At 32.8% G+C, this 16,228-nt stretch overlaps 1 protein-coding gene across 4 annotated transcripts in view; it reads right to left on the bottom strand.

Annotated features, from left to right (window-relative positions):
- The window catches only part of Scgbeta (sarcoglycan beta), a 112,424-nt gene that overhangs the window by 68,861 nt on the left and 27,335 nt on the right, over positions 1-16,228 (bottom strand). For all 4 annotated transcript variants that reach the window (XM_090391201.1, XM_090391202.1, XM_090391203.1 and 1 more), the window contains 2 exons: positions 13,782-13,979; positions 2,650-2,832 (listed from right to left, as the gene is read on the bottom strand). In XM_090391201.1, coding sequence (XP_090247327.1) covers positions 2,650-2,832; positions 13,782-13,979 — 381 coding nt within the window. The remainder of the gene's footprint in view (positions 1-2,649; positions 2,833-13,781; positions 13,980-16,228) is intronic.

Raw genomic sequence — 16,228 nt, forward strand, 5'->3', positions numbered from 1 at the left:
AAGCCAATAAGAATTCAGTTTGATTAGCTATTGCACATAACACATCCTTGTTCATTCAGTATCAAGGGAGATACTTAACAGGGTGCACTATGAAAAGATGAGGATTAGATATTAAGTCAGAAGCTCTGTTCGGTTCTCTGCATTCCTTAAAAGGCTGAGTGGAGGTCTCCTCCCAGTTATACAGCTTTGACCCTTAAGCACCCCAAACTCTCTAACACCACTCCTAAATCCCTATCTTCATCTATTTCATGGGATACAGTTTCATCAATGTGGTACACAGTTAGTAATCTATTTATCCCAAAATGCATAACTTTACATTTCTCCACATTAAACTGACACCCATTATCTTATGCTCATACTGACAGTCTATTTAAATGATCCTGCAAGCTCTCCACATCACTTTATTCACAATTGTTCTACTTAATTTTGCTTCATCATCACCAAACAACTGAATATTTCTTATATCATTTATGTACAAATTAAACAGCAGTGGTCCTAGCCAGGGGTGTAGTCCTAAAAGAAATAACAAATTAAACAGCAGTGGTCCTAGCCAGGGATGTAGTCCTAAAAGAAATAGTGCCAGGGCTCTACCTTGGAAACAAAAATCCGGAGCACGAAGTGCGGTATTATTATTAATATTATAAGTTTCATTATTATAATTAATATAATTTATTATAATGAATCAAAATTTTGATAGTCCTAACGCTGAAGTTTGCAGCACATCACTGGTCACCTGCTTTCTCCTGGATTCTGCTCCTCCATATACCGCTTTTTGATATCTGTCCTGCACCCACCCATTTATTCACATAATAAGTGTCATATCTATCCCCATTTGTTCTAATTTACATAACAGACTTTCATGTAGTATTCTGTCCAATGACTTTGTGAAATCCAGCAGAATCATTGTGTAGCCATTTCCTTAATTCAACTCAGCTGTTACGCTATTATAAAAAAAGTTAGTAAATTACTAAGGCATGACTGACTCATCACAAAACCAGGTTGCCCTTCATACAATATCATATTTTTATCCACCCATTCTTGAATTCTCTTTTTTACCAATTTTTCCAGTATCTTTACTACCATGCCTGAAATACTGATTGGTCTATAATTTGCTACTGAAGTCTTAGAACAACCTTCCTTATGCAAGGGAATTCTTTTACACTCTTTCCACTCCCATGGAACTCTACCAGAGCTGAGACCTAAACAGCCTAGTCAGAGGCATTGTCAATTCCCGTGCACATTCTGCAAAAGCAGAGCTGATATCCCATATAATCCCACAGCTGTATTTACATTGAGATTCCTAAATATCCTAAGAACCTCCAATTCATCCACTTCTGTTCCCACATCAGTGTCTGTCGCATATGTTACAGCAGTAACCTCACTTAGATGATATATCTTTGCAAAATGAGTCACTCAGTAACTCAACTATTTTATCTGCTTCTGTCACCTTGTCACCACTCATTAAGGTTGTTATTCTTCCATACTCATTCTTCCTCTTCCTGCCAAGTAACGAAAGAATTCTTTCAAATTTCCTTTTGCTGCTTAGCTAATTTCTTCTCGTAATCTGATTTTCTTTTTCCTTACCATGCTGGTCACCTTTCTTTCCTGACCCTGTTCATGAGCTTGCTGGTCACCTTTCTCCATATGTACTCTCCACAACTATTTCTTTTTTTCCAGCTCATACTTAATGGTACTACTTATCCATCTAATTCCTACTTGATTTACCATCCTTACTTTAAGTATACAATTTAATATTGCTTCCTCTAGATGTCCTTAACTATCTCCCATGCCCTACTAACATCCTTCCCTTGCAGGGTTTTATGCAATGGCACAGCTTCAAGCTTCCTCCTAAGTTGCCATAATCACCTACTAGTTCCACATATACTCCTTGACAGACATCCCTCGCACCACTGCTGTTACAGCTGTTAAAAACAAAGATAAAGTTCTAAGTGAAATAAAAAGTACTATGCTATGGTAAACATGACAATCCTACTGCAGAATTAGAAAAACTTTTAATGGTGTAGATTGATGACCAAACCGGTTGCCATATTCCCTTAAGCCAAGCAATTCAGAATAACTTTTTGGTTTGTGTATCTGAAGTAAATAAATAAATGCTTTATTTATGTCATTTATATACATATATGACCATTTAAAAATTATTAAACCATATATCATAAAAAAAGATAGTGATTTGCTATATGATGGTGACCTGGAACCTAACAAGGCATATGACAGGATATGCTTGTATTTGGTCTCTACAGTGAATGCACCAAATTATCTAACCTTAACTAACACACAGTACTAATACCATACCAACATATAACAGGTTTGCAGCCTTTCAGAGTCACATACTGTCTAATGAAGTTTTCATAGTAAAAAGTTTTTAATCATCAGATTACAAACTGCAACACAGAAGTATCAATTTATGAGTGTAATTAGATTAAACAGGTTGCATTTTAATGACCACATCTGATAATGCAAATAACACATATTACATAATAACATTTCTATATATATATATATATATATATATATAACATGTAGAAATGAAAGAATACAAAGGATTAAATGAAATGGGGGGGAACACTTTAAAAAATTCCATAAGTCTTTCAACTTTTACTTTGTAATACTTTAATACATAATACATACTGGTTGGGAATCTCCAATGATTGGTAAATCTCTGTTTGCAAATCCCCCAATAACTCCAGATGTTGGAATTACTGTACCCATATCAGCACGATTCAAAAACCTTAGAAGTACCCCAGGCCGAACAAATTCTAAACTTTCCATGCCATAGCCAATTCTCAATACACTCAGTAGCATTATAGTAACCTAAAAAAGAAAATACTTTCTGTAAATAACCAAAACAAAGAGAGAGAGAGAGAGAGATTTACACTAAAATGATTATTTAGTAAGAAATACAGTAATAAGTTAGTAAAAATTTTAAACTCTATGCACAATACTCAGAATGACTGCATCTCTTGTGTGTCATGTTCCAATTACATTCTGGCAAGAAATCAAAACATTCAGAAAATAATTTAATCTAACAGATAGTACTAGATGATTCTTGACATCTGAGGAAAGTGCAAGTCTCTCAACTTTACAGCTTGTCTTACTGTTTCAAGATAGCAACAATGTGCAATAAAAAGTGAATCTCTTTCTTGAATAAAAAATAGGGTACACATTTTTTTTTTAATGCTGAATTTGGAAATCACCTTGGAATTTTCTTAGCAGAGTTTAATAACATAATACACAATTTAATTTTTTATTAGATTATGAATCACTGCATAATATTCTATGGTTATTATATATTTTCTATTGCTTGTCTCATAATTATTTAATATAAGCTATTTAAATCTTATCTAATAATTAAGCATGCAGATTAAAATTACATTACTGTGCATATGGCAGAAGAAGGGCACAATTTTTTTAATTTAAAAATGATAGAAACTCATAAATAAATTAATTTTTTAAAAACAGTGTTTATTATTCAAAATACAATAAACACTGTTATATAAACAAAGTTAAAGGGAAAGTTATATTGTTTATATAAACAATAAACAAAGTTAAAGGGGGGGAAGAAAGAAAGAAAGAAGCAAGCCACAAGAGCATGCAAATATTGGAAACAATAGTATCACAAACACAGTTGATATGGAATACTGATAGAGGGAACTTTTAATGATTTTTTTTATTTCATTTCTGTAAAAAAAAAATTGAAGCCAGGAATTTGAGGGTAGTGCATTGGTGTCCAAAAGCTAAGGGCAAACAGCATTTTTATCTATATGTGAAAAATTTTTCATGACTACAGCAAAATCACATAAATTTATTGACAAGTATACTAAAATTATATTACACAAAAAATGTGTTATAAATTTCATACAAATTAAATTGTAATACATTTTTGGTAAAAACTCATAAATTTCCTAAGGACGTAATTAAGGAATTAATGTACAGTGCTTACAAAAACTATGTGGAGGGATATTTAAATATGGAATATGTCCATCCCAAACTACAATGCAGCTCTCACAACATTGTACCATGCTTAATACCAAATGATTCAGGAGTTCTTGAGGCAAACTGGCCCACTCCTCCTTCAGAACAAGGAAGGCCTTGTTTGTTTTCTGGATGGGAATTTTGAACAACAATGCATCTCCCTATTGTGTCCCAAACATGTTCTATGGGAATGAGATCTGGGCAGCATACTGGCCACTCAATTTGATTAATATTCACAATCTCCTGAAGTATCTTCACTGCTCATGTACGATGTAATGTGGCATTATCCACAGAAATGAATTCTTTACCTACAGCACCACTGAATAATTGATCATGACATTAAAGAACTTCACTGTAATATAGTTCACCAGTCATAGTCCCTTTTTCCAGCACTTGTAGCTCGATGCATCCATTAAACATAATGCTTGTCTTCACCATGACCCCAGCACTACCACCACCACGTCGATCTCTTTCAAGAACATTCTCATGATGGTAAGCAATACCACTTTCATGCCAGATCAAGTGTCATCTAGAATCGGAGGAAAGACTAAAATAACTTTCATTTGTAAAGGATACAGTAATCCATTGGTGTCTTGTAGAGTTTTTGTGGATACAACACCACTGGAAACGTGCTCTATGATGAGCTGTGGATAAAAGAGATGCAGACTACAGGCCTTCAAGCATATAGGACTATTTGTAGCAGACGTCTTGTCATAGTTGAATGAGATATCTGTATACTTGTGCTTCAATGCAGCTGACCTGTCATGGTGCATCAATTATGTTTGGATGTTATAACCAAAAATCTGTCTTCATGCTCTGTGGTAGAGTGAGGGCAAACTCTTAATAAACATCTGGAACACATTCCATTGGTTTGAAACACTGCTCAGAGACTGGGCACAATGTTATGTAAGATTCCAAACTCTTTAGCAATATCAGTAATTCTGCAGCCTTCTTTCCAATTATTCTTCCCTGCATGAAATAATCTAGATGATGTCTTTGAGACCTTACAAGACATCCAAGTGTGCAACTTTATACCTTCCCGAAAAGAGCTTCCTTCAAACACAATTCTCGTAGTGCAGTCTTTTTTTTTTTTTTTTTTTTTATCATCCACAGAAATGAATTCTGTTGAGCGCTACCATGTGACTCCTTTGCACACAATCAGAAAATCTGAATGTGTACCCGCTTTCTACTCTAAATCATCAGTTATACAAATTACCACAAGCTGACTCATCTAAATTTGTAGTTGTAATCTTCAGAAAGTGTTCATTCTTAGGTTTTGGACATCAATGTAGTAGATAGAGAGTTGAAGTTTAGAGGGCATACTGATAAAGTAGCCAAGGTAGCACACATGATTACTTGGTTATTGAAGAACACATTAACAAGCAGAAATAAGGGAGTTATCATCCCACTTTATAAAGCCTAAATACGACCACATATGGATTACTGTGCTCAGGTCTGGTCACCTGTGTTTCTTGGGGATGAGGAGGTGGAGAAAATTCAGAGGTGAGTGACCAAGATGGTAAGTGGTCTGTAGAATGCTCCCTATGAGGATAGATTGAGGGCTTTATATATGGGAACAATAACCTCTCTATCCCTGCTTTTTAGTGTGTTCTTCAACAATAGGCAAAAAAGGGGAGATAGAAACAAAGGATTTTATGCAGGGGAAATGTTTCAACACTTGGCTAGAGAGTGCAGAATAAGATGTCATTCCTGGAAGTTGGGTAAGAGTGTGGTTAGCAAGGGTGTGAGGACTACATTTTTTGCATGGAGAGAGAGAGAGAGTGGTGAATGAATGGAATGAGTTGCCTGAGTCAGTTGTGAGTGATTTGTCCATTAATGGTTTCAAGGAGAGAAGATAAATATTGTGTTGATAGTTTGGCTCTCACATGATGACACTTAGGACTCCACGGAGGTGCCTGTGCAATAATAATAACTGGAAAGAACTTGCGTACAGAAACAGGCTGATAGACAAGCTATACTTTGCAACAAACAGCATAGGTTTACTAAAGGGAGGTCATGTCTGAGATATTTGCTCACATGGTATTTTATAATAATGTTATGGCCTAGCTGGATAAAGGGAATATACATATACTATGGTACTGTTGGACTTTGCTAAGGATAAGGCCTTGGACCATTGTGATTCAATATATACATTAATGATAATGAGAAGGACCTGACAAGAGATATTCAATTGTTTGCCGATGATGCAAAGATAGACATGGCAATCAGGATGCTACTGACATACAGCATTAATTTTGAACAGACTGGAACTGTAGAGAAATTATAATGCCTCTCAATTCACCTTACAGTACTGATGTGCTATATGTTCTTTTACCTCTCATGTGTGGGATAAAAATCAACATTAGTAAGTATGAAGTAATGCACTCTGGCATAATAAGATTTTCAATGACATACTATACTATACAGGGGGGGGGGTTAAGCTTGAAGAAACTGATGAAGCTAGGAATCTTGGAGTTATGATGGACAGGAAGTTGAAGATCAAAAGTCACATAGCAAAAATTGAAAATACAGCTCAGAGGATAATTGTGATGTAGAAACAAATGTTGACATTATTCTTATTATTATTATACAGATATCTCCATGGAATCAGAAAACTCATCATGGGAGAACCATTATTCATACACCAGTCATCATTAACACAATACCTATCATACTTCTAATTAAACTCATTCACTGAAAAAGCACCCACAACCACCTTTGGCAATCCAAAGGTGGTTGTGGGTGCTTCTATCACACAACTTCTCTCTCACTCTTACACAGCTTTCACTGGTGATCCTTGTCCTCTCCCTTCTTGCCATGTACTGAAAAATTTTCAGTGTCAATCCTATAAAATCTCTTTAATAAGTTAAATGTTCCTATCGTCTCCTCTTTTTTTGCCTAACAGCTAATTTTTGAAGCCACAGACTGTCAATCTATTCTCATAGGAACATTCTACAGACCCTACACAATCTTTGTCACTTGCCTCTGGATCCTCTCCAGAACTTTTTCATCATCACAGAATTCAGATCTGTATGCAGTACTCCAGACATTATATAGAGCAGTGTTTCTCAAACTTCAGATATCTGCATACCCCTTCTTAAATTTTCACTATTACCAAGTACTCCCTTACCAAAATAATAAACAAATAAATAAATAAAGTATATTTCATTGTAAATGTCTATTTTATTTGAATTTATGTGTTCAAGTAAACAAAAAATATGATTTATTTTTAATAGAACAAAATTTGGAATAGTTCCTCTTCATTTCCCATCCATCAAAATCCACATTTCAAGTAATTCATATCATACTTGTTTCTCTAGAGATGTCAGATGACACACCCTTATCAATTTCATTTGATCCAGATGCAATATCAACGTTTTCTTGTTGCTTATAGCTACTTGTATTTGCTATATTGCTCTCTTTTTTTCCCAAAATTAAAGGTAAAAAATCATGGTGTGAGATATATGCGGGGATTTTCGAAAACTAAAGTTTTCAGGAAAAAAACTGCAAAGTGCGACTTACCAAGAAGCTCCTACTCGCTATCGCTACTTTAAGCATCGAGAACAGTTTCCTTGTGTGTATCGTCAAAGTTTCTACCCAAATAGCTTCATTCTTCTTTCCCATTATTTCAAGCAAAAATTACCAGTAATTTACAAGATTTGAGATACGTAGAGCAGCTATGAACAAGTGCATATGATTGGTGCGGTATTAACAAAAGATCGCATGAACCAAAGACAAATTAGAATTTCAACAGTTGAGTTGAAATGCTAATTTTCTTCAACCGAATTCCATAATATCTGAAACACATTCAGTATATATTTCTTAGTTTTAACACGTTCATGACGGGGTGGTGTCAAGCAAAACCATATGTTGCACCAGCAACATACGGTTTTGCTTTGAGTCTATATAGCAGTTTCTATTGGAGGGGAGATGTGATTCATTAGTTAGTGCTGTTTTTATCCCAGTTGTCTCTAATTGCATATAATATAATGATTCCATGCGTTAATGATGCATAGCCGAAAATTTCCACGTACCCCTGAAGACCTTTCGCATGCCCCCAGGAGTACGCGTACCATACTTTAAGAAACACTGATATAGAAAAACAATAACCTCGCTATCCCTGCTTGTTAGCATGTTCTTCAATAACCACATAACCTGATGTGCTGTTTTGGTTACCTCACAATATGCCCTCTAAACTTCAACTCCCTGTCCACAATCACACCCAAGTCCCTGGGCTCATCAATTTCATTCAGTTCAGTTCCATCTCAATATTGCATACAGCTTCTGATTTCTTCCGAAGTGGATCACCTTACACTTGGCCACATTAAATTGGCAGCCATTTACCTTTGCCCATGCCCTGTTTAAGTCTTCCAGCAGGATCTCTGAATCACCTTCATTTACCATTGCTCTTCCCAGTTTAGTGCAATCAGCAAACAACTGAATATTTCCTATCAAATCATTTCTTATACTATTGATATACAAATTAAATAGCAGTCACTTGCCTTCTCCTGGACTCAACTCGTGCAAATTTTTTAATCTGCATCATATTGTTTCATTTTCTCACTGATGAACACTTAATTTTCACTTAACTTAATGAACTGTTAAGTGAGTTTTCTAAAAAGTTCAACACATCTTATTCGGTGTTCCTTTTATCTGATACAGAGCTATTTTTCTTTGCTTTAAGAATTCTTTTTTAAAAAAAGATCAAGTTGGACTCCACTAAATATGGAAGTAGAAGGCAAATCATTCAGATTCAACCTTTACACAGAGGTATCGATTACCAAGTTTTTTGAACATCTCCTTGAGTGCCACCACAGGCTCACATGGTGCCTTTGTAAAAATTAGAAGAAATGCCCCTTCGTGAAGCAATTTTTTTTAAAGTTACTCTATTACTTATTTTTTAATAATAAAAATTACAAAGTTATTATGTATAAATTATACAACTCAAATTATTGAACATAAAATAATAAAAAAAAAATTGAATTTTTAATCACAGTAATTCCGAACTCAGAGTCACTAGAATATAATAATTTGCTATAAAAGTTACACATTTATTTTGCTTTCATGGAAATGAAATTCTTTAGGGTGGTTTCAATACTTACTTGTACTAGTATCTCATTTTCTACTGAAAGATTGCTAGATTCTATGTAGAATGTAGCACTGCAGACCTTAAGCAGTTTTTAATAAAGTTTAATTTTGAGATGCTACATTGTTCACTGGCAACCATATTGGTAAGATTAAATATACCCTGAGAGCTGCAAAAGTATTAGGAAACATATCCAGTAAATTATTGCTGTAAATATATTGTGTAATACTTCAACAAGTCATACTAGATTTTAGAAAACAACCTAAGGTTTTTGTTCCTCGAACATCAATGTCCCATCAATATCACATTCTATACTGTATTCATCAGTCAATTTCAATATAATTCTTCAAATGACAAGTCACCTAGAACACTGAAATGTCATATTCTTTTGGCATCATACACCTTTCTTTTAAAGATGACATTGTTTCTGACATAGGAAAACAGAAACTGATTTTAAACATAGTTGTGGGGCTGATCATGCAATATGCAATTAAAATGAGTTTTCTTTCTCCTTTTTTCTAGTATTTTCCTACGTTGTAGAAGTTGTTGTCAATGTGAACAGACACCATAATTTGTTGAGAATCAATAATAGATTTTTTGTAAACCTCATCACTTCAATTTTCTCCCAAGAATTTCTTAATCCCTTCAATGCTTTCAAGAGCATCATCTACACTGAATTTTGGTTCATGCATCATTTTGCTTATCACACTAATTTTATTTAAAATATCATACCAAATTAATACTGAGCAAAGAAATTTAAAAGTGGATATTTTTGAAAGTATACTTTGCCTTACATTCTATATTTTTATTAATGTTATCAATAGCTTCTAAAAGAGAATTTCAGACAGTTTTTAGTGGCATGATGTTGAATATACAAGGGGAAAGTGAGTTGATGATTTCAAATTTATGTTTCAATACATTCCAGTTTTGTTGGAGCCAAGAAATAGTTGCCCAGCTCTTAGACAAAAAATCAGTCATATCAAAAGATTTTTGCTGTATGCAATGATTTCTGCCAGATGAAGAAAATTCCCATTATCATGTTCTGAATTGAAAAGATGAAATTTTCTTACTTGAGGCAGATAATTTTCAATAAGTGTCATGTTGTTTAATATTCAAATTACATGCCCATATACCTGAAATAGCAGAAAGTACTTTCACTTTATGGATTCTTCGGGTAGATTTTATTCCAGTTTTTCTTGAAAGTTATTAGTCATGGTTTATTTTATTTTTTTCTTTCCAAACATCAGGAAAGAAATATGATAGCATTTTATCGTAGGATTTTGTAAGTTTTTAAACAATATGTATGCAAAATGATATTAAATTTTAACAGCAGTTAAAGCTTGTACTGGCAAAATTCCCACAACACCAACAGATAAACAATTGTTATAATTTAGAGAAATATTATGTAGTAATTTCTAATTTATATCTATATATGTTCATTTACCATAAATGAATATTAATCATTATATAACAATTCTTGTCATAAAGAAAAATAGTTATGGATTTAAACTAAGAACACCCATCAATATCATTCTGGTATAGAGTTCAATAATAATGAAGCATGATTACTGAACTCTTTTCATTCCACTTTCATAAGTTAAAGTGGAATGGTAGATATCAACCCTATTACAACAAGACACTTGACTTCCATCTCTCAGGAAATTAGCATAATAAATATGCAGATTGTTCATATTTGGGCCAACAAAGTTATAATAAAGATGTCTATCATGAGAATGGCACCTCCTTACATGTAATGCCTTGTGCTGTGAAGCTTTGATCTCCTTGCTTATTTTGAATAACTCTTTACCAGGACTGCTATTTTTATTATTGCTTTGGCTATCATTCTTTTTATCCTCATTATATGGAGTTTCTAAATTTCTTTTCCCTTTCCCCATTTACTTTTTTTTTCTTTTACTTTCAAGATGCATAGTTTCATGAAATGTGACCGACATAACATTCCAGGGCATCTTTCCTAACTTATCCTGTCGATTTGTTTTTGGCTTCCCTTCCACTAATTTTCCTCAGCTTGAATTACTCTGTACTCATTATCTATTGCCCTTTTATATTTCCTTATATCTATTAGGAAATATTTTTAATCATCTTTCCATTTAGTCTTCATCCTTGTTTTTTTTTATGGTCTTTTGGATTTTCCACTTTAGCTATATGAATACATGTTTTCAGCATAATTGGCTTTTTAAAAGAAATCATGAGCCTCGTGTTTGGAAGTTATACAAAAATACAGAAATGCAATCTGCAGTGAGTTCAAATATATTTTGCCATATTACATTTTATATCATCCTTTAACCTTTTTATAAAATGACTGAGCTATTTTTTATTTTTATTTTTTTTGAATATTTGCAGAAGTTCTGGATGCATTCTAACGATATCCACTATCCCTTGTATATGAGGGAAAAATTCTGTCATTAATTCCCCCATTGCTCTATATACATCTCTAGTTTCTTAGTGCCATTATAAAAATTGTATTTATTCTTAAAAAGAAGTTATTATAACTTCTTTTTGAGAAGATGTTTTCATAATATAAAAACTAAGTTACTATAAGAAATCAAACATATTGATATTATACAGACAATTATGTTATACGTTTCTCTAACTTGTTCCTCCAGTTTATAATGTGACCAAAATGACATCTTCTTGAACTTAACTACTATCAAAATCAGGGTTCTCAACCCTATGCCCGCAGATGCAAATGCCCTTGCTGTCAATTATTAAATAAGGAAAAAATAAAATTAAAACTGGAAAATATAAGTCTTCTCCTAGTAATAATATTTATTGAAATCATAAAAAAATGTTAAAATTAATGTTATATTACTAACATTTTGTAATTCCTCTGTCTTTAAGTGCAAGTGTTACCAGTGCCAATTTTGTGCATATGTTTTATCTATTTAGTCTACTGGCAACTGTGTGCTTGAGGGATGTGTCACCACTTCAATGGTGTTGCTGGCATGCTTTGACCATACATTGTTTTCTCTCGTTTAAAAATTTTGTACCAAAATGAGTAATCCAAATAAAAAACAACAAATCTATAAATTCAACTACAATTGGGAAGAAAACTATTATTTTATCCAGAGTAAAGAGAAATGTTTTTGCTTATTGTGCGATAGTTTAATTTAGTTGTATAATAAATGTTACATGTGTATTTATCCTACTTTCATAGTTAATTAATTTGTTAATTGTTATCATTTGATATGGTAAGCAAGTATAAATTTTCATAGAAAAAAATATTGGTGCCCACCACTCTCTTCCCAATCTCAAATGCACCCACAAACACAACCAAATCGCCTGATCTAAGTGATTCCATACAAATGATCTACTAAATAAACAGGATTAATTTGGTGTTCTTATGCTTCAAAGGAAAGTATATAATTACCACTCTTCACATAGTTCCCCCACTACTAAGATATAGTTTGCATGCCGGTCTCTCTCTTTCTTTCTCTACTGTCTACTTTCCTTTTTCCTGCCTTCCAAGTCATTTGTACCCATACCTAATCACTAATTCTAATGTTCAGTCAGTTCTTCCCATGAAAAGACATTTCTCATTGTACTACTCAGAAAACATAATCACACTCTCTCATCCTTGTGTCCATATCTGCCATCTTCAAGTCTTTTTATAACCTGCTTTCATAATCATATTCCTAAATCTATTTCTTTCTTTCTTTCTTTTGTACTGACTTTACCCTGGTGCTATTCATTATCTCTCTCTCTCTCTCTCTCTCACCCACTCACTCCATACATATATATATATATATATATATATATATATTCATAAATTACACATGTTATGCTTCACACACAGCCAAATCTTCATAATGTTCATCACCTCTGCTTTGATTCTCAACTTATTTGTTGTACCTAAGCAACATGCTATCACTTTTCCAACTGCATTATTATCCTCTACCTGTTGAAATAAATTTCTCAAATCCCTTTCAACATCCTTTTTCCTGCCTTCCAAGTCATTTGTACCCATACCTAATTACTAATTCTAATGTTCAGTCAGTTCTTCCCATGAAAAGACATTTCTCATTGTACTAACTCAGAAAATGTCTTATGTACTCTTTTATTACTTTATTCATGTTATTCACACACACTGTGTGTGTGAGAGAGAGAGAGGGGGGGGGGGGAGAAACAAAAACAAAAAATATAAATAGAGAGGAGCAATGCCCAAAGCAGGTGCAATCATTGTATACATGCATTTAATAACTAGAAACAGTTTTATCTGACCAAGCTGGATAACTTGCATAGTAAGATGATCGCAAAGTAAGAGTGTTTACAAGTAACATTGGAGACAGTTAATAATAAGATTAATCAGATCATGAATTTAATATCTATCAACAGCATGTACTGGAGTCTCACCTATATTTCTAATTCCAATGTTTCATTTATACCAATGCAAATATGATACTGGAATGAACAATTCAGAAGTGTTCAGAACATCATAAGACAACAACATTAATAAAAATCAACATTTTCACCTCAGAATGTAATGACAATATCAATTGAATATTATCTTTACTATTCATTATTACAATAAAGCCCAAGATGAATGTAAGTTTAAAAATATCAATACCAACCATATCACTAATTCATGCATTTTTTTTTTAAATAATGTTCTTGCTATCTGAATGAAATATATTACTATATTTCTTATTTTCTCCCATTTTGAATACTAAAAAAATATACTTACTGCAAGATTAGCTAAAGCTATAATGAAGAGAAACACAACAAGAGCATAAAACAACATGCCCTTGCAACCACGAAGTCCAGTTTTATGAAGATACATTTCATATATTGGAACGTAACCTGTTCGACAATTGCTACTATTTGGTTTATTGGGATTATGCTTCGTCAGAGCTTTATCACGCAAAGACAGAGTATTTGCACCCTATAAATAAGAAATTAACATATTCTAAATTATTTATTATGCAATTCATAAACAAAGTGCAAATATTTATTAATATTTAAAAATAGGAGTGTATTTTCCTTTTTATTCAGCATAACAAAAACTACATTCTGGTAGTTACTAGTTGTTTAATAGTGACATGCGCATTAGATATACTATATTTTTGAATAATGGCTTGACACGTGTAAAAGAAAACTAAGTATAATTTATTACTCATATATTTTGCTCAATATATCATGAGCTTCTTTCAGGGAGAAAACAGAAAAACTGGTAACATTTAAATTCTGAATACAAGAATGAGGCATATATCATGCATATATAAAAGTAATATGTCTCGGTTGCTGCTGTCCAGTAGGAGGAAACACTATTGAGTTCAGGGACATGGGAATAGTTGTATAACCAATTAATTAATTGATTTAAAAATAATAAATTTAAAAAATATATATAAAAACTGATAAAAAATTAATAGCAATCACTTCCCAAAACTTAGAAATAGGCATACAGTCTGTCTGATTAAGATTAGGATGGTGGTATAGGACTTCACACAATTCAAAAAATAGATGATCAAATTTGAACCTACCATCTTGGTATGGTTCCAGTGAACTCTTGTGTCTAGTGTCAATGATATGACAAGTCTGAACCTTCAATAATCCAAAAATATTTTATAATCTTGATGTTCTTCAATTCTAATAGCAGCAGAACATCAGTCTGTCCAAAATAGCAAAGATGACAAGAACAAGGTATTTGATAAACACCAGGCAAGGATAAAAGTGATAATGTACCTTTGTATTTTTAATAGGTGGTAAGAAAGATGGCAATTTTCAGGACAGTTTGAGAACTGTGTACAAATTATATCTGTGAAGGGTCCTTGCTATTTATTCAGATATTCTTTTATGACTGAGCATGCTGATATTTTTAACATCAGATTGCAATCTAGAAGAGGGATGATAAATATCAAATATTTTCTGCATCAAGGTCTCACTGTATCCATTAAGTAATAGAGTAAGTTGTATTTTATTTAATTCTTCTAATAGAAGAGAAGCAGACAAAAAAATTGTGTGTGTACTCTGTTTACAAGGCTTTTGATAACAGCTCTTTTTTTTGTGAAGGATGATGACATGAAGATGCATGAATATATCGGCCTGTAAAGGATGACCACCTATAAACAGAAAATTCAATATTACCAGCAAAGTTACGATGCATTAAAGTATCCAAAAAGGGAAGATTGTTGTTAGATTCAATAGCGAACTTGATGTGAGTACATAAGGAGTTTATTTTGTTCAGAAACTGAAGTAGTTCTGTTTCAGAGTGAGACCAGATTGCAAAGATGCCATCTACAAAAATGTAGCTAAATGCAAGTCAAGGAGAAATGTTAGAAATCCAATTCTCTAAATGCTCCATAAAATAATCAGCCAAAGTAGGTGATATAGGACTACCTATCACAGTACCTTCAATCTGCTGAAATAATTTATTACACCAAGTAAAATAAAAGGCAAAGCTAGTAAACTTGAATATACTGACAATGTCAACAGGGAAATCTATTTGTAAAAGCTGTAGAGTTTCTTGAAGTTGTATATTTGTAAACAATGAAACTATAAAGGAAACCACCATTTAAAATTCTTGGAGATGATCTTTAATTTTTTTTTCTTTGAAGTAAAAACTATTTGTTATGTAAGAGGTGGCTTCCCAGTAAAATTTTGTAGAAGTATTGAGAAATATTTTGCCAAATAATAAGTAGGAGATCCTATGCAATAACTATTGGACATAATGGATAGATAACCAGATTTGTGTACCTTAGGAAGGTCATAAATATGTGAAGAACAAACATGATGAATCCACAACTTCTCAATAGTATTAGTATCTAAAGAATGTTTGATGTAACAATTTAAATATTGTTACCACTTTTTTTGTCTTTTCCTTGAAAGAAGTTCATGATATATTGAGTGAAACATATAGGAATAATAAATTATAAAGAGTTTAGTTTTCTCTTACATGCATGAAATCATTATTCAAAAAACATAGACATCTGGTAGTATTTAAGAAAAAGACAACTTTCAGTATGCACAGATCTGCTCTGTATATTCTAAATTCAGTTTGTCAAATTAAACACAGTAGAAGGCCATTTTAAAATCAGAAGAAATCCCATTACTTCCTTACAACTTCCAAAGTTCAAAATGCAGTTTTCCAGCATATTTAAATATTCTGACATCGCTGTTTATCTAAAGAACCAT

Source organism: Typopeltis vanoorti, chromosome 4 (genome assembly GCF_054136105.1).
Source record: "Typopeltis vanoorti isolate ZY-2024b chromosome 4, IOZ_Tvanoo_1.0, whole genome shotgun sequence".
NCBI lineage: Eukaryota > Metazoa > Arthropoda > Arachnida > Uropygi > Thelyphonidae > Typopeltis > Typopeltis vanoorti.